The 27,383-nt window shown below is 31.1% G+C and overlaps 1 protein-coding gene across 1 annotated transcript; it reads right to left on the reverse strand.

The window, feature by feature from the left end:
* Positions 1-622: 622 nt before the first annotated feature.
* On the reverse strand, positions 623-26,642 carry LOC127712866 (uncharacterized). The gene is made up of 10 exons (XM_052219471.1): positions 26,544-26,642; positions 24,596-24,758; positions 22,670-22,978; positions 21,788-21,854; positions 12,212-12,294; positions 9,296-9,334; positions 7,003-7,062; positions 4,757-4,870; positions 2,809-2,852; positions 623-792 (listed from the first exon to the last, which is right to left on the reverse strand). Exons 1-10 carry the CDS (start codon positions 26,640-26,642, stop codon positions 700-702), a joined length of 1,071 nt encoding a protein of 356 aa, XP_052075431.1. The 3' UTR covers positions 623-699.
* Between the last annotated feature and the right edge of the window lie 741 nt (positions 26,643-27,383).

Here is a 27,383-nt window from a genome sequence, read left to right on the forward strand (position 1 = left end):
GACAGCATCTTGACAGATTAAATAAAATTAATTAATGTCTCTATATATAGATAACCCGTAATAAATTTATAGCGTCCGAACGCTTCATCATGAACACTGAAACCAAAGTTTTTGAAATTTATGGATGTATAAATACGGAAAACGTGTAACCAGAAAGGACTTATAAAAACTAACCAAATTCATATAAGGTTAACTTAGACTCCAAATATGCCTTTTTAAAACTTTGTGTCTTATAATGAGAAATATCTTATCTTAATATCATGGATGTTATAATACATGCTAAAGGAGGAGGTATGATAAGACCACCATATAGCCCCTTAAATTTATCAGGGAGTATTTGTAAATGAATTTATTATACTTTAAATATCACATAGTTGTATATGTATACACAGCGATAGACCAATGTTTTAATACTAGTTATCTCATGTCTCACGCACGTTTAAGAAATCAACCTCGTGTCATTGTCATAAAATAACTATTTATTGCTTGAAACGGTTTTGTTTCGTTTTGCAAGTTAACATGGTCTTCAGTCATTTAAGACAAACATAGATTCATAATATAACTACATATCTTTAATTCAAAATGTTTATTAAGAATTTTACACAATGCATTCTTGTTGTCTTTGTACCCTATCAATGCTTTAAAATACCGAAACGTTTCCCCTGTCCATTTCTTCAATTCGTCAATAACAGTTGTGTTTTATTGCTCTACTTCCCTTCTACGGATAATGTAATCACTCTTATATTCCTCAAAAAGTTTTTGTATTGCTTTTTCCTCTTCAGTGTGCGCAGTCTGTGAAAAAAATATATTTAAGATACTTCAATAGCATTAAAATTTTGTTTAGAACAGGAAAATCGTAATGAGATGAATAGAAATTAAGCCATTAATGTTACGACAGCCTATGTTATTTCTGTAGTTCCTTTTTCTAGTATCAACGGTTCTTAAACAAGTCAGAGATTTCATTGGCTTATCTTCCAATTTTTGTAAACAAATTGAATCAGTTAAAAAACGTACAGCTTACTCTTTAAAATGTATCTGCCTTAACATACTTCAGACATCAATTTTACTACATATTTGAAATGTGATGTCGGCATACATTTTTTTCGAACAAAATAGTCAAAAACTAATTACACAATGTACTAGTACTATCAATTTGCATTGCAAATCTACCTTTATCTGTGTTCGTTCGGTTGTTTGTTTATTTATCTATACCCGTATTTTCAAAAAGGGTAATGTCACGTGCCTAAAAGGCCAAATAGGCATTGTTTAAGATAATTTTATTTACTTTATCTGCTTTACTGCATATTTTTAAGGGCAATCTCATAGTAGTGCAATAATTTTAAAATAAATGGGCAGAAATCTTTGACCTCTACGCTCAACAATTGTTTCAATTTTACTTTTTTTCAACATACCTTTTCTTTAGTATGATTTAGGTCGGTGTTTCGTTACTTCACACCCAAACTTTATATATTAACACATACAGTTAATATAAAATCAATTAAAAAAATCAGATCAACGAAAGTGCAATTTAGTCTTATATCTTGTTATGGTGTTTAGAATGTGTAATTTATTTCCATCATTTTCCTACCTTAAACGACTGAAGAACAATGAGTAATTTTACATAAGAAAATATGTCATGAACTCTCAACTGAAATCGACATTTAACGTTAAAATTGTTTTGTTATGCTGTTGATAGGACGATAGTTTGTTTCCAATCTTAATATTTATATATTATTGTTGTCAGCTTAGAATCGATGTTATCATTTAAATCTTTTACAGTTTGTTCTTATGTTGTGTTGTTACACCTTCACAGGTTAGGAGGACTGTAATTATAACTTTGTACAATCCCGCATCATTCTTTATGTGTCTCTCACAAGTTATTATTATTGGTTGATGTATTATTATTGGTTGGTGTTTACTTTGGATTCATAGTTATTCGTTGGATTCTAATTTTTGAGGATGTCGTGGGAAGCTGGTGGAGGTTTAACACTATTTTGAATGTTAAACAAAGTACAAATAATCTTAAGGCTTGTATTCAGATTTTGGCCACATTAAGAAATCAATTATTCACGAAATACAATGTTTCCTTAATCGACAAAAACTAGTACCATAAAAATAAAATAATGCATAAGTATTATGCATTCCTGCATAATAACTCTTGGTGACACGAAATGGGAGAACTTTCCTTTTCCAGCTCCACTAAGATTAGCCATAACGACCTTTTTTCGTTCTAAATTTTGTGTTTAGGTTTAAAGTATCTTAACATTGCAGCAGAATCAGATGAAATAGTATTATCTAAACAAGGATTTAATTAGTTAAGAAATCATCTTGATAACCAGGGATATCTTTTTAGATGCAAACAGGTCTTGTTTTTTCAATACAGTGAAACTATAGAAAAGACCATAAACAAACTCAAATGACAAAAGGGGGTAAACACAGGGTAATTTTCTAGTCAAAGGAGATTTTAAAGGAAAATAAATAAGATGAAGTATGATTGTCAATGAGACAACTAATTATCAGAGACCACATGACGTAGAATTTAACAACTATAGGTCACTGTTTGGTCTTCAACTTGAGCCAAACCCATACTGCATTGTAAGCCAGTTGACAAGTTGTCGCAAAGGCAATTATATACCACATCTCTTAATTTTTATATAAAATTGAATTTAATCATTCAATATTATTATATTGTTTATCCTAGTCAGTAACATTCTGGCATACAAATTAAAATGTAGTTTTTCTTAAAAAAAACTTCAAGCAGTTTCATTTCATAAAACAAACGACACTAACACCATTTAAACTACTTACATATGTCGTACTTTCAGGAGAATCATAAATCTCTATCGTTCCATCTAAAATACAATAATAAAAAGAATCTTTTCGTCACCGGTGTCTGGTCAGAAAGTTGATGAACCAGTTATGTCAAAGGACATCTCGTCCTTTTTCTTAAAAAGTTTATCGGAAGATACCAAGACCTTGTTGGTAAATATTTCGTATCAACTTCACAAATAATACATGATGGTCTTGAAGTATAGATTCTAGGTACTGATTTTGTTAATCCTCTTAATTACGTGTTATAGTGCTCTTTTTATTTGTCTTTGTATATTTTCAACCTTCACTGTTTAATCCTTTTTTGGTAATATACTTTTGGCGTGGCTCGGTATTTACACATCCCGTCATTGTGTTATTGTGCTATTGTCATTTTTTGTATTCTTGTCTTTCATTTTTGCTTAATATGTACTTTGCCTATAGAGAGTCTATATGCCATTTTGTTTTTCTTTGCTGAAATAGTGATTAGTTTTATAGTGATTGAGATTATTACACAATGTTGACTGATGTACCCCAATTTTTGATAATTTTACATATTATGTCTGTATGTTTTGCTCACACATTGTTGTCAATATAATGAAATTCTATGCAACTGTAATACAAGTGAGAGGTTAAGCTAGCTATAAAACCAGATTTAATCCACCATTTTCTACATAAGGAAATGCCTGTACCAAGTCAGGAATATTACAGTTGTTTTCCTTTCGTTTGATGTGTTTAAGCTTTTGTTTTTACCATTTGATAAAGGACTTTCCGTTTCGAATTTTGCTTGAAGTTTCGGTCTTTTTTTGCTATTTTACTATTTTCTATCGTCACAATAACATATATGAAGAAGGTGTTCGTCAATAAGTAATTTCACACCTTCAAAACCTGCTTCTGTTATACCGGAACTTATATTACCCTTCCAGAAATGTTAAGGGCACTCCCGTGTTTCTTGTTATTCACGAGACATAGTTTGTAGTTTGGGGCTATTTTTATCTTTTCGTCCCTTTTTTGTCAGCTTGGGTATTGTCTATTTAAAAAAGAAGATGTAGTATGAGTGCCCTAACACTCCATCCAAGTCACAATGTATAAAAAGTTAACAATTATAGGTCAAAGTACGGCCTTCAACACAGAGCCTTGGCTCACACCGAACAGCAAGCTATAAAGGGCCCCAATATGACTAGTGTAAAACAATTCAAACAGGAAAACCAACGGTCTAATCTATATAAAAAAGAAGAAACGAGAAACACTTATGAACCACACCAACAAACGACAACCACTGAACAACAGGCTCCTGACTTAGGACAGGTGTTCTTTTGTAATTTGATATGTTTATTTTTATTCGAGTTTTACAATTGTTTTTCTAATAAGTCTGCTATTTATGTTTACGGTCATAACCGCCAAACAAGTTGATAATGTGGACACTAAGTTATGAGTTCTTGAGGTTTTTTAGGTCCCCTATATGATTTTGGTGTCCATGAAATGCACATCAAATACTTCGAGACCAAAGATTGATTACTTCTTGAACTTATTGTATTATACGAATTCAATAAGGTATACAAAAAGAACTTTATTTCATAGTATGACTGTAATTATAGTTTATTTTGGGTAATGGTTTTATGAGTTAAGGTCTGAAATTATTTCATTTACTAAATGTGTATTAGCTACGTCCTTAGCTTTACAAGGGGTTGTGCCAATGCTAAAATGCGAAAGTGTATGTTTTTATAAATTCAAAATATACTTTAATTTTGAGAAGAGAAATTAAATATTTTGCCAAGAGTGAAGTTAAAATATGATGTATTTTGAAGGTGATTTTTTTTTACATTCATTTTAAATAAGATGAATACATAAGGTGATTAACATATAATGATATAAATAGTAGGTGATATGCTGGGTATATGAAGAAGAATAAGAAAAAAACTTATGCAATAATTAATAGCTCACTCACCTTCAGTCAGATCTTTTAATACTGTAAATTCATATGGTTTGTTCTTGTAGGACTCCAATTTGGCTTTGTGTATTCTATATTTACTTTTATATTCTTTTGTCTTCGTGTTTTGATCTTCAGCAAAGACAAAAAAATCGAAAGCAATTTTTACATTTATTTTTTCCTGCAGTCATTTTAATAAGTTCTTTACAATAATATCAAATTCATTCATACAACTGTTACATAAAGAGATATGAAAAAAAAATTTACGGAATTAATAATAAAGAACCCAAAGATAGTTTGCTTATTATACATGTTAAATGTATTGCGGTATTATCATTTGATGCTTTACAAAATAGTATACGGATTAATGGTGTATTATTTTGTGGCCATCTTGCCTCTTAAAAAGTACTATTGTGAAAACAATGGTCGATTTTGTTATAAAAAAGTAAAATATTTTAACGGGACATTAGCTGTCAATTTCATTTCCACCTTCGTAGCTCAAAGTTTTAATTTCATTTATTAAATACTAAAGTATTTACAAGAATTGGTAATTGCTGTTTATTTACCAAAGCAATTGCCTATCATTATTCTTTTTCAAGATGAAAAAGATTCAAGAATCAACTGTAGTAGAGGGAAGTTGTCAATGTGTTAATTTTATCTTCAGTTGAAATTTTTGTGAAGATTTAGTTTCTGCAAAATGAACAAACGAAACTTTTTTTATGTTAATTTAGATGAATTTGTTTTGAGAAAATATGTTTTTGCAGTTATTATATTGGTATTATCTCTTACTTAAATACTGTTTAGGGAAATAAACTATGTTTAAAAATAACAAGTCTTTTATTGTCAATGTGTTGACCGATTTTAACACCCATCCCTTCTAAATAAAAAAACACATGTAATTTTGATGAAGTCAATCGTCAATTTTCCGGATTAACAACTTGTTGTGTAAACAACACATGTCAAGACCACCTGGTCAGTTAACATTTCTTTATTGTATTTATCAGAAGTTTTAAATCGCTATTTCTATGCTCTTTGTATGGACTATCGTCAGGGTAACTATCTTTCCCAATTAAGTAACAAATTTAATTAGTTGTACCTGAAACATGTGAAACAATCCCCCAAAATAATAGTCAAATAATTGATTATTTTTTATAGAAGGTTGCTTTTTTTTCTGTTTTGCTTTTGTTGAATGACTCATTTTTCTAAACATACTTAATGAACTGAGATAGTTTTCATATCAGTAAATATGTTATTTGGAAAGGTCATTTAATCGTATCGAACTTATATGCATACGAAGTTGGATGAATTACATGAATTAGATGCTTCTATTATTTGCAGTTCATATCGTATCAATATTGTCGATTATAATTTCATTCATTTTATTTGACTACTTCATGCGCTTTTGACGATAAAGACCGTAAAACATATGTTACTGTTTTACTCATTTCTGTGTTTAGCTCTTGGTCATTTATCTTTGTCCGCAAGGAGTGCTCTTGGTCTAGCTAAGCAACACAGTATAAGTCAGCCACCCACATATCCAGAATCTCAATTTTGAAACTATTCAAACTAAGGGTGAAACAAAGGTTACATGCATCCAAACTCAAATGATGTCGAATAAGTGTCAATGATTTATCATGGAAGCTTTTTAACATAATTTTACAAATTGTACCAAACACTTTGCCGATAGCGAGTAATCATTTCAATATTCTGCTTTTATTAGTGTTATAAAAAATACTTAAGTTTTGTTTTGTCTTAACTGTGGCTAATACCTCCTTTAATTAATTAATTGAACACACATTAAGACATTTCAATAAAATTTGAAAACAAAGGAAGGTGTACCAAAATGTTTTCATTTCCCATCAGATAAATACAATTCAGTTTCAGATTGTAAGCAGTTATATATCCATTATCCAATATAAGACACAAAAATTAGCTTAATAAACTTTTAACAAATACGTTAAACATACCTTATTTTTCATTTTATGTTCAGTGAATAATATTATGTTAAAAAAGGACATGAATCACGGACGACATAATCATGGCAAAATCAAGATTAACAATAGTATGCAAAAACATAATCGCAAAGTTGATGATTTAGCATGATAAAATGGCAGCAATGTCATGTGTTTCTAAAGGAAACAAATATTCTTCACCACTATTATGTGAGGAAGACCCGATAACAAAAAATGATAAATTAGAAGAAAACAACAATAGTTCTAATATAGTATATATAATACATACGAAAAAGGTTCATTATGTCATACCTGTGTTATCCATTTCTATTGTGTCCTGTATTGGTGGGATCACGAACAAACACAGAATACCTAGAACAATAAAGTGATATGTCTTTAAAGATACAATTCTTTTTAAACATGTTAAAGTGGTTGCCGTAGTAGAAATTTTATCTGTAAAAACTATTACAACTCAAAGTAATTGCCTTAAACACTAATGATGTATTTAATACAAACTAGATGTTATTTTCTCCTTGACAACATTTATGTGCGTTTCGGTAATAAAGTGTATACACAGAATGTAGGTATTCTTATAGGGACAAATTGCACCCCTTTAATAGCACGCTTGTTCTTTTATTGTTATGAATCACAGTTAATGACCAAACTCAGTAAAGGCCCGTCTTTATTGCATTTATTTGATAAATTCAACAACACTTGTCGCTATCTTAATGATATTTCTTCGTTAAATATTTAAGAATTTTCTAATCATACTGCCGAAATTAATTCAAAGGAACTTTGAATACATTAACTACAACTGTATAAACGTTAAAACCGGTTTTTCATAGATTAAGATATTTTCAATTTTACACGGGAAATTTTATAAAAAATGTGCAACAAAAAGGACGATTTTTCTTTCCCTAATGGTAAATTTCCTCTTTAGGATGGTGATGTTCCTTTGGAAACATCTCAAGGGGTATATATACCACTACTTGTTCGCTATGTCCGTGTCTGTAGTGAAGTTTTGGATTTCAATGAACGTTATCTATGTATTACGGTTAAATTATTAAGTCAGGGAATTCGTTACCAAAAATTACTTTAAGCTTTTATTTAATTCTTCCATATATACAAATACTTAATTTGGAAGTTTGGCTGTACTTGTACAAAATACAAATATTTGATTTGTAAGTTTGGCTGTACCTGTACTAAACATATTTCAAAGGGGATAGCACATCCTAATTTTTACGGAGATGTTGTTTATCGAGCCTGGAAATTTAGATACGATCAGAGTAAACTAGTAGATACTTTAAATAATCTTATTTTTAAAGGTTACCAATTCAACACTATAATTAGATTTTCAAATATTGTTTTATCGGAATAAATTTTGATTTTGTTATCAGTAAATTAAAACCAAAATAATATTATGGTTGTATATATATATATTTACACATTCACGGTTCTTCAATCTGTCGATACCTGTATTTTGGCATTGCACAAGGTCATGTTTTGTTCTAACTGTAAATAAATTCTTTACACTAAATCCATTGGATGTTGGATGTGTACTGATTGATATTTTAGTCTTTAATACATGATTTGTTTATAGATGTTATTGGCTTTGAACTAGCTGTCAGTAGCTGCTAGTACTCTCAGATCTTTACTTTGTGTCTTTTTATGGTGGGGATGTATAAATACCCTGCCACGTCCGATGTTTCTGTTACTTGTTATTCTGCTTTGAATCGATCTAATGAGTTAAGCTCTTTTTGCCTGATTTTTATAGTTTGTTCATATGTTGTGCTGTTACACCACTGTCCCAGGTTAGGGGAGGGTTGGGCGCCCGCACATATGTTTAATCCCATCACATTCTGCATGTGCCTGTCTATATCCGAAGCCTGTTATTCAGTGGATGTCGTTAGTGGCTGTTTATCGTATTTGTTTTTCGTTCATTGTTTTGTACATGAATTAAGCCGTTAGTTTTCTTGTTTTCTTGTTTGAATTACATTTGTCATTTCGTGGACTTTTTTATAGCTGCCTATGCTGTATGGGTTTTGCTTATTGTTGAGGCAATACGGTGACCTATAGTTGTTAACTTCGATTTCATTTGGTCTCTAGCATCATACCACATCTCCTTATAGTTATAGCCTCTTGAATTCTGTAACAATGTAATTCTGATTTTTTTTATTAATGACAATTTATTTGTTACAAGGATAACAATATATGTTTCTATTACATTAAAAAAATATAATTTAGTCACATTATTTTAAAATATAGAAAAACAAAATTCTTACAAAAAGAACACAGAGATGTAAATTTCTTACGGTTTCTTTAGTGTAGCAACAAGAACAATCCTGATGTAAGAATAAATTTTTCAAAGAATAACTAATGAAATGTTCACCGCCATCAAGGGACATTGGCAATTCAACCCATACAAAGATATGTTAACCTTAAACGGCAGGTTAACAGATGCATGTAAAGTTGAAATATTGCACGTTTTAATTCTGAATATTGAGGGAATTTTGGACAAAAAACTCTATTAGATCCAATTTGACCACAGGGAGTACCTACTTCTTTGTATTGAAGTTGAAATTTGACCATTCGAATACCTACTTACCAATAACGATAATTCCTGCTGAGCAAACAATCAATACTTCTATTAATAAAAATATCAGAGAAATAATAAATGTTAACATTTCAAATATATAATTAATTCAACTGAGTAACAGAGTTTTGCGAAGTATTTAAAACATCAGCTTTGAACTTTTACAGTATGTTCTATGTTTCTCCAATTATTTTTTAAACCTGTTAATAAAATAAAATGGCACGAAAATTAAGCTACAATGTAAATGTATAAAATAGTAGTTGAGAATAACTACATCTTAAAAAAGCTGACAGCAACCATTGAATACTTCCAAGTACCCCAACGCATTGTTGCTGTTATATAATGAATGAAAATTTAAACGAAGATGTAACATTTTAACCAAACTAAGTGAGAGAATGCAATATGGGAAATAATGACACTGGTTTTGAGGGTGTTCGGGTTGTACAATGCATAGCTTGTAAGAACTGAACTTGAACGTACAACCTAATACAAATCAATGAAACATGAGATGCAAATCTGAATGACACCAATTTATCCTCAGAAATGAAGCAGGAACTGCTTACAGTTCTTAACCAACTGAGTTCATCCCCCGTTTCTTCATCTTTAGTTCAATGTGATATGTTTTAATGTTTAAAATTGAGAATGGAAATGGGGAATGTGTCAAAGAGACAACAACCCGACCATAGAGCAGACAACAGCCGAAGGCCACCAATGGGTCTTTAATGCAGCGAGAAACTCCGCACCCGGAGGCGTCCTTCAGCTGGCACCTAAACAAATATGTATACTATTTCAGTGATAATGGACGTCATACTAAACTCCAAATTATACACAGGAAACTAAAATTAAAAATGATACAAGACTAACAAATGCCGGAGGCTCCTGACTTGGGACAGGCGCAAAAATGCGGCTGGGTTAAACATGTTTTTTGAGATCTCAACCCTCCCCCTATACCTCTAGCCAATGTAGAAAAAAACAAACGCACAACAGTACGCACAGTAAAACGCAGTATAAGAGAAGTCTGAGTCCGATGTCAGAATAGGAAACAAAAGAAAATAAACAAAATGATAATAATACATAAATAACAACAGACTACTAGCAGTTACTGACATGCCAGCTCCAGACCTCAATTAAACTGATTGAAAGATTATGTCTTCATCATATGAATATCAGGCACAATCCCTTCTGTTAGGGGTTTAGTATTCTACCGTCATAAAATATATGAGAAGAACATAACCCGTGTGATACCAACAACTGGTTTTAGAATAAATGTGTTTAATTCCGATGCAAAGACCCTATAAGTGAATCAATATTAAAGCCAAAATATGCAATCTCTAATGACCTGACAACAGTATCGTAACTATATCCCTTCTTAATAAGTCTGTTTAAAGGTTTTGTTAGCTTTTGTTAGCTTTTGTTTGTCTTTTATTATTTGTCAACATGTTGTTAGTTTTTCTTTGTCTGATTTTGTTTGGTTTAACTCCTGTATAACGTCCCCTTTTTTACATGCAATATAATTGTAAGCGTGTAAGTATCTGTGAACTGAATTCGAATGTTAAACTTGCAGAAGATCAACTATGATGTTAAAACAACTAAAGTCAGTGAAATGTAAATTATGTTTTATGTGTTCAAACTTATAAACAAGCATTTGAATAAACAAAGTTGTATAACTAAATATTAAATCATTCTTGAGAACTTGACATGTACACTGACGTGACCCCTCTGGGAACGTTGACACTTCCTTCACTTGGTAAGATTGAATTAAAAAATTCACACTAGTATCGTAAAGTTCCATTGAGATGTGTATAAAATATGGACAATTTGGCACGTATTTAGTGTATAAGAAAATGAAATTATTTGATTCATTCGTATATTAGGTGTAATACCACCAAATCATAGTACGTCACATCCGGTTGCATTCGAAAATAGGTCGAAAAAAAATATTCCCTTGATTTGTCAGTTGTAGGTAATTAATCCTACATTTCATTGCAGTAAAACATTTCTGGGTCATAAACATATATCTTGGGTATTTAAAAGCACCATTATTTTTTTATTTGGGGTTTCTATAGAATATTTTTGAAACTTGAGGTTACATGGTTACTAAAGCTTGTACACGGGTTAATAAAAGGGGAAAATTTGATTGGTTAACTTCCAGTGATGGTTATTTTCTAATATGCAATGAAATGTTATGTGAAATTTTTTCTATAGTACTGGACAGGATAAAACTTGACTCATGCCAAGTATTTCTTTATTTGAAACAGAGATAAATTCTGCACAATTTTTTGAAAAGTGCAAATTTAACAAAGACTAATAGGGGAAAATCAATGGTGGTATTACACCTATTATGACAACCAGTAGTTATTTCGGGAGGTTAGATATTTATGAGTAAGATAATTTCGGAAAATGGTAAACCAAACAAAAATAAAACACTAATAAAAATATATTTTAACTGTAAGATGGGAAAGGTTCAGGTGAATAGGTATATGAAGCCAGCTAAAGTTTTTGTAGTAGGTTTAGTAGTATATAACATGCGGCTATTTTAATGAAAGCTTCCATGTAATCATTATATGTCCTTATCTTGAATTATACAGAACAGACAATGCATTTACCGATACAAAACTAATGATTTTTATATAAATCCTTTATTGTGTGTGCTAGTTTCACTAAATATCAGCTATTTGTTAAAATGAGAAAGTAAATTATCCTTTTAAAGTGTCATATTAAATGCAATTTCATTTTAGAACTGTTGCCGAAAAAATGCAGAAACAGAAGTTCCTCTAACATGAAAGATATTTGAATTGTTATAAAATTATGCTAATGAATGCTTCCACAAATGACTAAGATAGTTTAATGTATATACGAAAATCTTCTGAAGGAATAAAAATGAAGCATTACAGATGAAGCGATTAAAGCAAGTCATTTTGTATGTACCAATGCTCTTTCCATTCTGTACGTCCAATTGATTTGCATTTGTTCTTATAGTTCTATTACGTTTTTCAGCTTTTGTTTGACTTCTGTAAGAAAACGATCAATAACGTTTTTTTTTTTTTATATTCAGGAGAATATTGTTTTAAATTAATACTTTAACGTCAACTTAATCACTATTGTAATAATATATGAATAATACCTTTATCATCACATTCATAATTCATAATTAACATCCTGTGAATCGAATTAATATCAACATTAATGTTAACTAGAACTTAAAAAGGGACAGAGAAAATACAAATATTTCCCAAATCAACTCCACTACATGTTAAAGTAACCGTCTAAAGTTATTAATCTCGTCAGTTGAAGTTTTCTTTTATTATATGAGATTAGAGTTTGTGCATGCTGAAATGTCTCGCCTGCTTTACTTATCATGATTGAAAGTCTGTTATATGAATGTGGTACTACAAGTATTAAATACACTAAAGATTTATAATCATCCATGAAAATGAGCTCAAGGTCAGATGAACAAAGCCAGATATGTACACCTTCCAATCATTCCATACACCATAATAATCGAATAATTGCTTATAGTATCTGATAAACTGACAAAACCAAAAAAGACTTTACATTGCCAAATTAGTCATGACAATGAAGTCAAAGTCATACGAAACCTACCAGGCGATAATTTCGACTTCATTTTGTCTCTGCTGGAGAGTTGTCTCATCGGTAATTATACCACTTCTTCTGATTCTTATATTAGTTTTATTTTTCTTCAAAAAAGGTTTATATTTTTTAGTTGTGTCATTTATATTTGCTTAACATCTGCCAACTTCATGCAGAAAAAACATGAAAAAAACTACCCCAAAAAACTCATTTTGAGATTTTGTATACAAAGGCCCTTATCGAAAATGATGTTTTGCCACAATGTGCCTTTTGAAATATTAATTTTGATAAATATCTTCTGTAGTAAGGCGTTTCTCATATCTAATTATTCCAAAATTTGTGTGAAATATGCCAAGTCCCACATATTTCTGAAATCAGGTTGTCACGACTATTGAGTAAGGCGTAAAATAAGCGGAGCCACCAATTTACAAAAAGAAATGAAGTTTATTTTAACAAAATACAAAACGATAAATTGACTGTCCAATATGATATCAATATCTAAGGATCTATATACATGAATGGCTTTTAGCTTTTATGGAGTTGCTGTTTAATTGACTTCATTCATGCATCATTTTCTGTTCATTATAGAGCCAATCAACTACCACTTTCGCTTAAGTGTTTAGTATCATAGAAATTGAGGACTTAAAATTTTATGTTTCTAATCAATATAAATCAGAAAAAAGTCATATATCAAAACCGATAATTGAATTGATCGGCAGGCAAAATTTAGATAAAAAACAGTGTCTTGTAAATTTATATTTGTCGATTTTATATCATAATGCTCTTTTTGAGTTTTGACAAAACAAGACTTTCACTTGATGACAGTGAGCATCATGGTGCAGAAGAAATATTTTCAATAGTACACTAGATAATTAGAATATCAAAGAAATGTTCGGATATAAATAAAACAAGATATTGTGAACATGTCAATAAGAAAGCAACTGAATAACAAATTACAACCTCCGTTCTACGGGGCAAACATGATACTTAAAGGTCACAATACCATCTTCAGCAAAAGACAACGGGCTTAAATTCTTATTCTTAATCAAAAATATTCCCTTTTGTCTGGAGTGATAAAAAAACATAGAAAAAAAGACTAAGGGTGATATTCTCAAATGTGGACATTTATGTATGAACTATCAACTACAAAATCTTTTTTGCTGGCGTATTTGTCAGATTTATGGGTACAATCATTCGATTTTTTAGTCAGCTATGTTGTATGTCTGTGATTTATGTTTACACAGTTTTGACTGCAATATCTGAATTATTGTCACATTATGTCTTTCTTGAAAGAGATGTGTTCAAAATTATATAGACAAGTCAAATTGACATTTACCAAAAAAAAAGCATTTACACAAATATCGAACTCCAAAGTAAATTCAAAAAGGGTGAAGCCTATAAAACCTGACAAAATTAAATGTTAAACTATATCAACCAACAGAACGAATAGAAATCAACTGTCCTGATTTGGTACATATATTTTCTGAAGAATATGGTGGACTAAACTTGGTTCAATTCTAGTTAAACGCCCAATTTGTGTGACAGTTGTGTATAGTTCCGTTATACATGACGTTAAAATACTAAATCCCTGGGATGTGTTTTAGTTGATTTTAGTCTCTGATGCATGATTTTTTATTATTAATTGTGTTTGGCTTTTAACTAGCTGTCAGTAGCTGCGAGTACTCTCAAATCGTACTTTCTTGTTTATTTGACCTGTTGATACTAATTGTAATGCTTTTTTGTTATTTAATGTTATTCAGGGTTATATCTGGTCTATATACCAGCTTTGATAAGTGTTTGGTATTACTATAAATTTTCACTTCGTTCTATGAACATCAAAATTATTTATTTTGTAAAATTATTTCAATTCTCAATTTGAACTGTACACGTATACCTAACAACAAAGTTACTTTCATTTACCTGTGTTGAAAGAAATTGCAAATGGCTGATATTTTTGTTCGAGCATATTGTTTTTCTTAAATTGTTTAACATTTCATAGCGGTATAACATGTTACTTTTATTATTCTTCCCTTAATTTATTTATTTCATATTTACATTGTATCAAAGGTCAAATTTATTTGTTCAGTGTATGTTCACTGGTGTTAATATGTCCTTTGATTGAGTTAAGCCATTTCTCTTGATATTTTATAGTGTGACTTTCTATGTTGGGATGTTACACTATTGTTTCAGAAAAAGGGTGAAGGTTTGGTACCATTAAAACGTTTAAACCCGCTGCAATTGTTTGCACCTGTCCTAAGTCAGGAATCTGATGTTCAGTAGTTGTCGTTTGTTGATGTGGTTCATAAGTGTTTCTCGTTTCTCTTTTTTTATATAGATTAGACCGTTGGTTTTCCCGTTTTAATGGTTTTACACTAGTAATTTTTGGGGCCCTTTATAGCTTGCTGTTCGGTGTGAGCCAAGGCTCCGTGTTGAAGACCGTACTTTGACCTATAATGGTTTACTTTTATAAATTTCGACTTGGATGGAGGGTTGTCTCATTGGCACTCATACCACATCTTCTTATATCTATTGACACAATTGAGTGAACAAAAGGAACACAGACATTAAACTCTTAGTAATTTGACACTATCTGAGTCCAACAGCTGACAGATATCCCACTATAAATCGAGTTTTCTGTCTGTAGTACGGTCCAAATCAAGCAGTGATTTTAAAAATTCTTGTACAAATAAAAATATATCCACTAATTATATTGTTTGTAAGAAAATGAAATCAATATCCATTTCGATTTGAGATATTTTGCTATTTCAGGATAACTTCTTACCACAATTTATGACAAACGTAGTCTTTTTTTCCTTTTCTACTACCACCTTTTCTGACTTGTAGCCTTAAGTTATATTCTCACAAATTAATATCAAAATCAGGGAAAATGTTATGATTGCCAATGAGACAAAAAGGTACAAAGATGTGAACGATAACAGGTAATCGTATAAAACAAAAATTAAGACAACTATGGCAAACAGTTATTAATGTGGTCTACTGGGTTGCATGATCCTGGCTTTGGAGATGGAAATACAGAAATTTGCGGGGTTAAATATATTTGTCGGCGCACAATCCTGCCCTACGGACAGTGATGTAACAGTACAAAATATGATCACACTGTAAAAACTAGTTGGGATGGGCTTGACACATTTGATCAACAGAAAGCACAAAAAGCCAAATAACAAAAAGACAGAATACATATCGATCTCTAAGTACTCGTGGAACTAATTCAACTAATAAAGAAACCATATTTTTTCCTGAAAAAAAATATATCCGTCGTTACAGTTTCAAAGGATTAAGCAGTTGAGAAAAAGCCAGACTGTGTGTGAAATTCCACATTAGAATTTCCCAGCATATAGGACATTACGTGCTTATTCCTAGATAGCAATACATATTTTATTATGTTTTAATCAATCGATGTACGTATTGGGGTTAAACAAGTAGTTTGTATTATATGTTTACGGGATAACCAGACTGAATTAAGTTAAGATTAAACTGTTGTATATGTTGACACATTGCGTCTTGTCTTATGTATTCAATCAAGACGCATTCTTTGTGATTATCGACACAAAATATACAATTTCATTGAATAAAAAGAATCGATCAAGTAGTTGGTGTTCTAAATTACAACAAATAACAGTAATTCACAGTTATTTTTGTTGAAAGATGTGTTGACTCTGAAATATCTTACGATTTACTTTGGCATGGCCGTGTGATTAATTGGCTGTTTATGTATCTATTAGTTAGGGGTTAACTGGACCCGAGATTCAAAGAGTCAAGGGTCAATGAATCTTATAGAGGATTTAAGCCCAATTTGGATAAAAATTCAAATTTTACAAGCTTTAAAGGATAACTAATTATGATGGATGATTATGACCTTCTCTCTGACGATGTTGTACAGATAAATAATGTTGAAATGAATAAAAACAGTCCTTATTCGAGACTTTTATCATTGTTTTTGATGTCAATGTATTTCACTATCTTACCAAGAACATAATTTTACAGGAAGAGTCGTGAAGTGTATTTACAGATAACAGTAACAGATAAACACCGTAATGAAGATTTTTAAAATTTTATTCTGTTCTAGGACATGTAGTAATAAAAAAATGAGCACTGTTTTATGTGTTTGTGTTCAACAATTTATTCGTTCTTCTAAATAACAAATAAGGCCATGATTAATGGGGTTAAGTTGAATGCCAATATTTCTAACTAGATTCTTTAAATAGAATTTCAGTGTGCACATCACGTCTTAATCACATAAGATCACTTTTTCATTGGGTTCATGTTGCTCAGTTTTAGTTTTCTATGTTGTGTGTTGTAGGCTGTTGTTTGTCTTTCGGTCGTTTTTTTCGTTTTTTACCATGGTGTTGTCCGTTTGTTTTCGTCTTACGAGTCTGAATATCCTTTTAGTATCTCCTGTCTCTGTTTTACTTTCGGAACAAACAAACAAATAACGCTCAAAAGTGCAAACACCAACAAAACAGCTTAATACGTCTACGGTCAACTTTATCTAAGGTAGTTTCAACTTTAGCTTTAACACGTTTGCATGATGTAATGGCCAGACAAAATGGATGAATACTTAATGTTCGTAGCATTTGGCCACTCAGAAATGTAATATTTTATTTGACTGTGACCCTGTTTGATGGCAACAAGTACAGTTTATTTTGATTTTTTTTAAAGAATTCTAAAAGAGCTATTAACTCATAATAGATTCTTAAATTACAATGAATGTCGATAAGTTTTCAATTAAAGAACATAACAATTCATTTTCCGTGTAAAGTACCAGAATTTTGCACAACCTGCAGCTTCAACGCAAGCTATTTTGGCAACACATATAACTATATATATTTTTTTTAAAATAACTAGACAAAGTATAATAAAGATATTAATTTTTACTCATATTCTATTTCAAGATACAATCAATTTGCTTTAATTCTTTCAGTTAAATAAGTACTCATTTTGCAAGCTGCATATTTTAACACCATAAATATGGTCTTAATGACAAAATATTAGGACAGGGGAACATAACTAAAACTTCAATCGATGTCATTAATATTGTCGATAAACGACTTAGAAATAAAAGGTCTCATGGCAAACGCAAAAACCGTAATCAACGTATTAAACATCGTATAAATTATACACTTGCTGATCTGTTATCTATAATAAAAAATAATGGCAGACATCAAGTATTATGCAAACTGGGTCAGATACCAATAAGTAAATTATATGCTATTTTTCTGGAGTGTGATACAATTTCTTTTTTTAGCCCAATGTATGAATACACCCGTATTATTACAGCCTTTTGTCATCATAGGCTATTTCCTAGTATCGATAAACCTGAAAATCATAAACGACATTTTCTTAAATTAAAATATATAAATAGAGGTATTGATTTTATTAACTTATCTAGTATATTCAATGACTCTACCATCCAAAGCCAAATACCTCCATATTTTGATAATATAGAACCACCTATTATTTCGTATTCTTATAAAAAAAACCAGCAGAAGTTTGATTTTTAATTATACGTCAGTTACATCAGACGTCAATATAGAAAATAATGTTCCTTCCACTTGAGATTGTGAAACATCTAGTTTTAGATATGTTCCCTATGGTCATGTCCTTACAGGAGACCTCAACATCGTCGAAGACCGTGAGGTCATAACTTTTCTTAAGAAAGGACCGAAATATCGTCATCCATCTAAAATAGATTGGAAACAGTGTCGTCAGATCATTAAAGACGCTCTGTCTGTCTACTGTAAAAATTGGTGTAAACGTGAAAAATCTGATAAAAAATCTCTAGACAGTTATTTGAATAAAATTATGAATACTGTTAATATTCGTATATCTCATTTTGAAAACAATTCTGAAATTAGTAATAGGGTCCATGATATTCCCATTTCCAGAATAAAAAATAAACTCCAAGTACTCGCAAAGCGGTTTGTTTTCGTACCGGCAGACAAAGCTGCAAATAATGTAGTGGTGGTGTGACGCATATACTACACGGAAGTTCTCCAAAACGAAATTACAAATTCATCTACATTCAGGTCCGTACGCTCCACAGAGAGTCAAATTGTAAACAAGCATATCACTGCCACTACCCAGCTTAAGGCCTTTTCCGAACATTTGAAAGTCCCTACTATGTACTGGTTACCTAAATTGCACAAAAAAACCAATTAAATTCCGTTTCATCTCCGCATCTAGTAAGTGTTCTACTACTAATCTATCAGTGCTTCTAACTACCTCCCTTACTACTATCAAAGAACTTGTTATTAACTTTTGTAATAAAGCTTATGAAAAAAATGGTATTAATTATTTTTGGAGTGTTAAAAATTCTTTAGAGGTTTTAGATAAAATACATGCTTTTGATGGTCCTTTTAATTCTGTTGACAGTTATGATTTTTCTACTCTCTATACTACACTTCCACACAATCTTATCAAGAAAAAGTTTTCATATTTGATTAAATGGTCTTTTGAAAAATCTCATTACAAATTTATTTGCTCTAACTCGTTTAAAGCCTTTTTCTGTAACGAAAAAGGAAAGTATGCTAGATACACTTACTGGAAATGTGAAGATATGACTGAAGCTTTAAATTTTCTCCTGGACAACATATATGTACGTTTCGGCGATAGAATGTATCGACAGGTAGTAGGTATTCCTATGGGCGCTAACTGCGCCCCTTTAATAGCAGATTTATTCCTGTATTGCTATGAATCTCAGTTTATGACCAAACTCAGTAAAGACACGTCATTGTTACATTTGGTTGATACATTCAACAATACCTTCCGTTATCTAGATGATATTTTTTCGTTAAATAATCCAGAGTTCAATAAATATACTACCGAAATTTACCCAATAGAACTTACTTTAACTAAATCTAACATAAACAGCAGTAGTTGTCCTTTTCTGGATTTGGACATTTCAATCTCTAAAGGAAAACTCACTACGAAAATTTACGACAAAAGAGACGATTTTTCATTCCCTATTGTTAATTTTCCTTTTTTAAACGGCGATGTTCCTTTGGCTCCATCATACGGTGTATATATATCCCAACTGGTTCGTTATGCCCGTGTGTGTAGTGATGTCATAGATTTTAACGAACGTAATCAATGGATCACTGGTAAATTATTAAATCAAGGATTTCGTTACCATAAATTACGTAAAACTTTTGCTAAGTTCTTCATAGATACAAAGATTTGATTAGTAAATTTGGCTGTACTTGTAGAAAACTGATTAAAAACGGTATTTCACATCCTAAATTTTACGGTAATATTGTACTTAAAGCGCGGAAATCACTATGTGATCCGTGTAAACTCATCGAACCTTTAAACAGGCTTTTTAGTAAAGGTTATCTTACCAATGTTGTAATTAGATCTTTGAATATAGTTTACATTGGCACTAATATCGATTTTGTCATCAGCAAATTAAAACATAACTAAATTTGTATTTTTTTCAAGTGGGATGTATAAACACACACCCACGTTCGTTTAGATCTATAAAGAGGTTAAACTCCTAACTATCCTACTGTCTGTCGATACATTTATTTTTGGCATTGCACTAGTCATGTCTTCTTTGACTGTCCATGACGTTAAAATACTAAATCCCTGGGATGTGTTTTAGTTGATTTTAGTCTCTGATGCATGATTTTTTAGTATTAATTGTTTTGGCTTTTAACTAGCTGTCAGTAACTGCGAGTACTCTCAAATCGTACTTTCTTGTTTATTTGACCTGTTGATACTAATTGTATAGCTTTTTTGTTATTTAATGTTATTCAGGGTTATATCTGGTCTATATACCAGCTTTTATAAGTGTTTGGTATAACTATAAATTTTCACTTCGCACTATGAACATCAAAATTATTTATTTTGTAATAATATTTCCTTTCTCTATTGGTACTGTACACGTATACCTGACAACAAAATTATTTTCATTTACCTGTGTTTAAAGTTATTGCAAATGGATGATATTTTTGTTCGAACATATTGTTTTTCTTTAATTGTTTAACATTTCTTACCGATATAACATGTTACTTTTATTATTCTTCCCTTAGTTTATTTATTTTGTAAAAATATTTCCTTTCTCTATTGGTACTGTACAGGTATACCTAACAACAAAATTATTTTCATTTACCTGTGTTTAAAGTTATTGCAAATGGATGGTATTTTTGTTCGAGCATATTGTTTTTCTTTAATTGTTTAACATTTCTTACCGATATAACATGTTACTTTTATTATTCTTCCCTTAGTTTATTTATTTTGTATTTACATTGTGTCATAGGTCAAATTTATTTGTTCAGTGTATGTTCAATGGTGTTTATATGTCCTTTGATTGAGTTAAGCTATTTCAGTTGATATTTTATAGTGTGTCTTTCTATGTTGTGATGTTACACTATTGTTTCAGGAAAAAGGGTGAAGGTTTGGTACCATTAAAACGTTTAAACCCGCTGCATTTGTTTGCACCTGTCCTAAGTCAGGAATCTGATGTTTAGTAGTTGTCGTTTGTTGATGTGGTTCATAAGTGTTTCTCGTTTCTCGTTTTTTATATAGATTAGACCGTTGGTTTTCCCGTTTGAATGGTTTTACACTAGTTATTTTTTGGGGCCCTTTATAGCTTACTGTTCGGTGTGAGCCAAGGCTCCGTGTTGAAGACCGTACTGTGACCTATAATGGTTTACTTTTATACATTTTGACTTGGATGGAGAGTTGTCTCATTGGCACTCATACCACATCTTCTAATATATATATATAGAGCACTTTTTAAAGAAAATTGTACGCATATTATATGTAATAAGCTTTAAAATCCCAATGATAACTTATTTACATGGTAGGATATGATTTATTCCAAGTGTGCACTTATATGTTTACTTGATAAGAACGCGCCATATTATAAGCATTCATTACAAGTTTACTTACGATTGAATTTCAATATCTTTACAAACAAACTTTCCATAGGAATCCTCAATTTTGACACATTGGTAGTCTGTAAAGTATTCAAAGTATTAATATATCTGGAGGATAATGGACCACGTGATTACGTTTAAAGACTTGGATGGGATATGCACGATCGATAATCGTAATCATCAGAAAAATATTTAATCTTAAATATCTTTTTAGTATTTAAGCATTCTTTAGATATCATCAAAATCTAAAAATCTGAATGTTTTTGATAGAAAATATAATTCAATATACTGTTTTTCGTCCATAAAGAAGACAGAACGCCACAAAAAATGATGCATATAAGCCCCATGAGCAGTACAAATTTTCAAATTTTACGATTTTTCTTTTGGAATTTTTGCGCGGTGTGCAAGTATCCCTGAGAAGTTTGTTTTAAAGAGATAATGTTTTTTACATGTCAAACTTTATGAAATACAATTAATTTACGTGTGATATTAAAACGCCTTATATGGAAGAGCCGTAGTAATTCAGAAACAAAAGATCTGAACGGTATATTATCTATGTTAACTGTAATGTAATCGAGGAGACTAACTGAAGTTTTACATTAATAAAGCTTAGTTGGAAGAGTGACCAAGGGCCCATTACAAATGACAATCGGGATTATCACACTATCACATAAAGTATCGTAGGTTCCCATCCTAAGGAGAGGAGGACATTGCATTTTTGTTCTTTTTTATATTAGCTTGTTAAAGTCAGGTAAGTCGATAGAGGATGTCTGACACAAAGTTGTCAAATATTTAGACGTATAAATTATAATAAAGACATTATGACCGCATAGTTAGAATAATCATCCTTAATAACTGACCCAACATAATACATATACTGCACATGCATTCTTACCAGGTGTCAAAATCTGTCCTACGCTGCACAGTTTGATGAAACATGAACAGTCTTCGTTTGTTGGATCACAAGAACACATGTCAACTCTTTTTTTCGACACAAAACTAAAATTATTTGTATAATCGCATCTGCATTTTCTGTCGTATACACTCGTTCCATTGCTATAAATCAGTTGTCCTTCTTCAATACACATTGTTTTCTTGTAAATACAATTATTGCCTTGAGATGTAAAAAAAGAAAAGGGTTGGAATCTTTCCATTAAGCATGATTCGGTGTCAAAATTTCCGCTGTTTACCACTGTTTTGTCTCCTGAATAAATAAAAAAAGTTGTTTTATACAACATGTACAATGTTAAAAAACATTTATCAAATTATTTTCAAAACATTTCGAACTTATTAACATTACATTTTTCAGAAAATACTTGACTGTATGAAAACCAAACATAGTTCGCCTACAATGATCGCAAAAATAACATTTGCATACACTTCTAAACTTCTCAGTATTAACATACGTTTTTGAATTTTATTGTCAATCAATAATATGCAAAATATACAAAATGCCTGACAAAAAATTTAATATATCACAAATAACACATGTTCGAAGTTTTTATTGATGCATCTCAAGTACAGGGAAATGCCCTAAACCGTATTATTTTTTATAAAAACTATTTTAGTTTTTTGTTGTTGAAGAACTACTTTGCAGATCCATAGAAAGCACGCATAGTGTAGTACATTCCAATAATGTGTATCGTACATGAATACTGAGTGAGATGAACAAAGATAAAATGTTGTATATTACATTTTGGCTGGTTGTTTTTGTTTGAAATAAGAACATTGTACATTATGCATGCTTGTATTGTGTAACAAGAATTTAAGCCGCTCGTTGCTAAAAGCTTTTAAAAAAAAAAGCGAGAGATACCAAAGAGACATTCAAACTCATAAGTCGAATACAAAACTGACAACGCCATGGCAAAAAAACGAAAAGACCAAAAGGCAGACATTAGTATACAAAACTTAACATTAGAAACTAAAGATTGAACAACACGAACCCCACCGAAAACTGGGAGTGCTCCGGAAAGGTAAGCCCAATTGTGGAAAGATGAATATAGAAAATATTGTGCAGAAACATAATATTGCAGGTTTTTGAAAAAAAATATCAATGAGATAAAGTGAATGAAGTACATATGGTACTGCATATTATAGAAATTTGGCCAATGTAGAAAACAATATAAAACACATGACAGAAAGTACAATAAAATGATACCACAAGTAAACATTTTCAACCGAGGCGAGGCTTAACAATCTGCCGAATAACCCTCGCCTCGGTTATGTTATTCAATTTATTTAACGCTTCTCTCATTAAATTATCGATTCAAAATGAAAATCAGCGTTCTTTATTCATTCTTTCATTCCTAGTTTTAAAATTTTGAGGTAAGAAAAGCTTTATATTCTATAATTGGATACAATAAGGCGACTGCAGTTTACCAATGTTCAAATGTCAAGTGGCGAATATTTCATGCATGTTTAAGACGAGAATAAATTGACAATAAATACAAAAAGTTGGTACTGTAATAGGGATTGCCCGGAATAAAAATCGGGAAATAAGAACCGCCACTGAAAAAATGAGAGTATATTGGACATGGACAGCATTTTTTACTTGCGACAGGCCATCTACCGACATCACAAATAGTTGTTGCAAGGTTTATAAACGTTCAGATATTGTGGCACTCTCTTTTCATGAGGGATATAACGTTTCCATTCTAACTGGCACAATTTGTACCTTTAGTTATATCTATTATCTGTCCATAAAATGTATTGCCCAAACGTACATAGATGTTGTTTAGTTTGGTTCAAACCTTAATTGACCAAAATGTTATGAATTTTGTATTGTTTTTTTTTAATTGTAAACAGGGGAATCATTACTAACCAGGTGGTTCAGTTTTTGGTCCATTGCAGCTTTCTTTATCAACGTTGTTTACATAATCCAACAAGCAGGTATATTGCTCTACAGATGAACAAAATGACTTTGCCCTCAAGTTCCAATGTTTTCCTGAAGGACATTTAACTTTGATCTCTGACTTGACCAACAACTGTAATAAAACAATAATCATTAAGCTATAGATAAGGAACAATGTTTGTTTTGTTTACAGCTAATCGGGAAACAGCGAGACTTAAGAAGAGCAATCAAATGTAAAAAGGCACATAAGCGTATGAATAAAAACAAATATGGATATCAACAAACATACAGAATGATTCCACAATCCAACCACATAAAATAACCAAATGATATCTAGTAGTCAAAAGGCGTGAGTTCAATAAGGGACAAGTGTGTTTTCAGTATCTCAGGCTCATATGGTCTTGCCTGAGACTATGGTATGTACGTAAAACATATATAAACAAAAATAACAAACTCAAACGCAAATTACAAAAGGGGGCAGGCCAATAGACATGACAATTCAATGCTTGACTATATTTAGCCAACTCAGCGACTAGAAAACAACTGTCATATTCCTAATTTATTGCACACATATTTTCTAAGAAAAGGGTGGGTTAAACCTGGTTTTATAGCTAGTTTTTACTTCCTACTTGTATGACAGTTGTATATAGTCCCGTATAAATTTGCAACCTTTCGGCATGACTTTCGAAATGTGTCTAAATATCGAAAAAAATATATTTTATTTAACTTTCATATTTCTCAATATATATTCAATCGGAGTCAGACAAAAAATGGTAAAATGTAAAAATTGTATCTAAAAATTGCAAAAAAATCAAAATCAAAATTGGTATTTCTGATATTTCTAAGATTCCTATCCTATGTGTACAGATATATATATATATATATATTCGATTACAGTCAGTCAAACTGATTGGGAAATGTAAAACTTGTATTTAAAAATTGCAAGAAAAACAAAATGAAATCATTACGCTTCAAATCGCTATTTCTGATATTTCTGGGAATCCTGTCCTACGTCATGTTATATTTATTTGTAGTGCATTTTTCCTGCAAATAGTATGTGCATTGTAACGGAAATTTTGTTATTGAATATACAAATTTACTGGAGTGACTTAATTTTTGTTGTATAAATCATTCAAATATGTGCCATGTTTTCATAACAGTGAAATACCAAATTTTATATGCGCGATTCACGTTATTTATGGCCCTTTTCTCACAATGTATGCACCAATCGATGAATGTTATCTAATAAAAAAGAATTAATTGACTCCTTTATAAAATTTTTAGATATAAAAGGGGAATTTCAGGGACAATAACGGTACCTTTTTTCAAAGTAATTGGTTGCGACTTTCCCCATTGTGAACGTTGCATTTCCTTCTAGCAGCGTTTCAGTGGCGCCTATATATAGAATATATATATCTCCAATATGATACACTATTCAAGAGCTTGTGTCATTTATCATGATTTCCTGAATAGATAGTTTGTTACACGAGAAATATTATACCGAGGGATCCCAATGGTAGAATTAAAGTAAACCCCGATATCATCGTCAAATATGAAAGCCGGGATATTCATGTCGTTCTTGTTTCCCCCGCTCTGACTTCAACAAAAAGACTACCGTCACCACAAATAACCATGAATAAAAACATTAATATATAACTTGAGACAATCACTAACTGTGTCAGGTTACTCTCGTGGGACATGGACAAATTAATGTTTATCAATATCCATGATAATGATTATGATAATGATAATATAAAAAAGGAATTTTGCTATAATATTTGTGAATGAAGAAAGATATAATGGTTATTTTTCTCTCTTTTGTAAATATATTTTACATCGATTGTGAAATTTCGGCTTTCCAAAACTAGGGTTTGTCCCTATATGCTTACCAGGTAAATGAAAACTACGAATTACTCACAAGAAACATTGTTGACGCCAGCATTATGATTTGTTTACACATCTTCAGTTCTGTACAAGGATTTATTTCATCTGAAAAAGGACAAAATCTCCAAGTCATTGCACATAACGTTTATATTTGTATTTAACAAAATAATGATCTCGTATTAATTTTATGTTTGCACATAGTCATATTTAGGAAAACGGTACAGTATAACAAAATGAAACCGGTATTTCAAGAGTAAAAGTTTGTAAATTCTGATTTAAACTGAGAGGCGACATGAGACAGCTTTAACTCTTCTTAACAATCTTTTTGAAAAATTACCGATGGAAATAGAGGGAGCGCAACCTATCGATGATATTTGCTTTCCACATGACACGAGCTCTGAAAAAAAATAATATGATGCATACTTATTCTTTCATGAGCTAAGAATGCAAAATACTATATATATTCACTATGAAATTACAAATGATATACTGTCCGTTTTTGACTTATATTCAACCATTTGTTTCCAAGTACTTCGTTTTTATTTTGGAAACGTGATAAAAGCAGTCAAGGGTTCAAGATAACGTGAATGAATTGAAATGAATTCGCATAGTTTCATTTCACGTCGTTGTTTTGAATAATTGGCGTCTGTTTGGAATGTGTTGAATTTGTTGAAATGCGAAAGCTTCTGCTTTTTCTCTCTTACCATTATTAAACAATATATTAGAAACAATGACAGACACGGATTACAACTAAAGGAAGAAACGGTTGGGTTCTGTATTTGTATATCTGCTCAATAATTATCGTTAAGGTAGGTTTTGGTGCTTCTATAATACAGTCACAAAACTGATGCAAACGAATATGCATAAAATCGAA

Source organism: Mytilus californianus, unplaced genomic scaffold, assembly GCF_021869535.1.
Source record: "Mytilus californianus isolate M0D057914Y unplaced genomic scaffold, xbMytCali1.0.p SCAF_8, whole genome shotgun sequence".
NCBI classification, from domain to species: domain Eukaryota; kingdom Metazoa; phylum Mollusca; class Bivalvia; order Mytilida; family Mytilidae; genus Mytilus; species Mytilus californianus.

Excerpts from the sequence above, each read along its gene's own strand:
- LOC127712866 (XM_052219471.1), bottom strand. The coding sequence starts at position 26,642 with ATGACTTGGAGATTTTGTCCTTTTTCAGATGAAATAAATCCTTGTACA. Across the intron at positions 21,855-22,669 it reads AGGACAGATTTTGACACCTG|ACTACCAATGTGTCAAAATT; the intron begins GTAAGAATGCAT and ends AATACTTTACAG. Across the intron at positions 4,871-7,002 it reads AATAGAAATGGATAACACAG|ATCAAAACACGAAGACAAAA; the intron begins GTATGACATAAT and ends TCTTTGCTGAAG.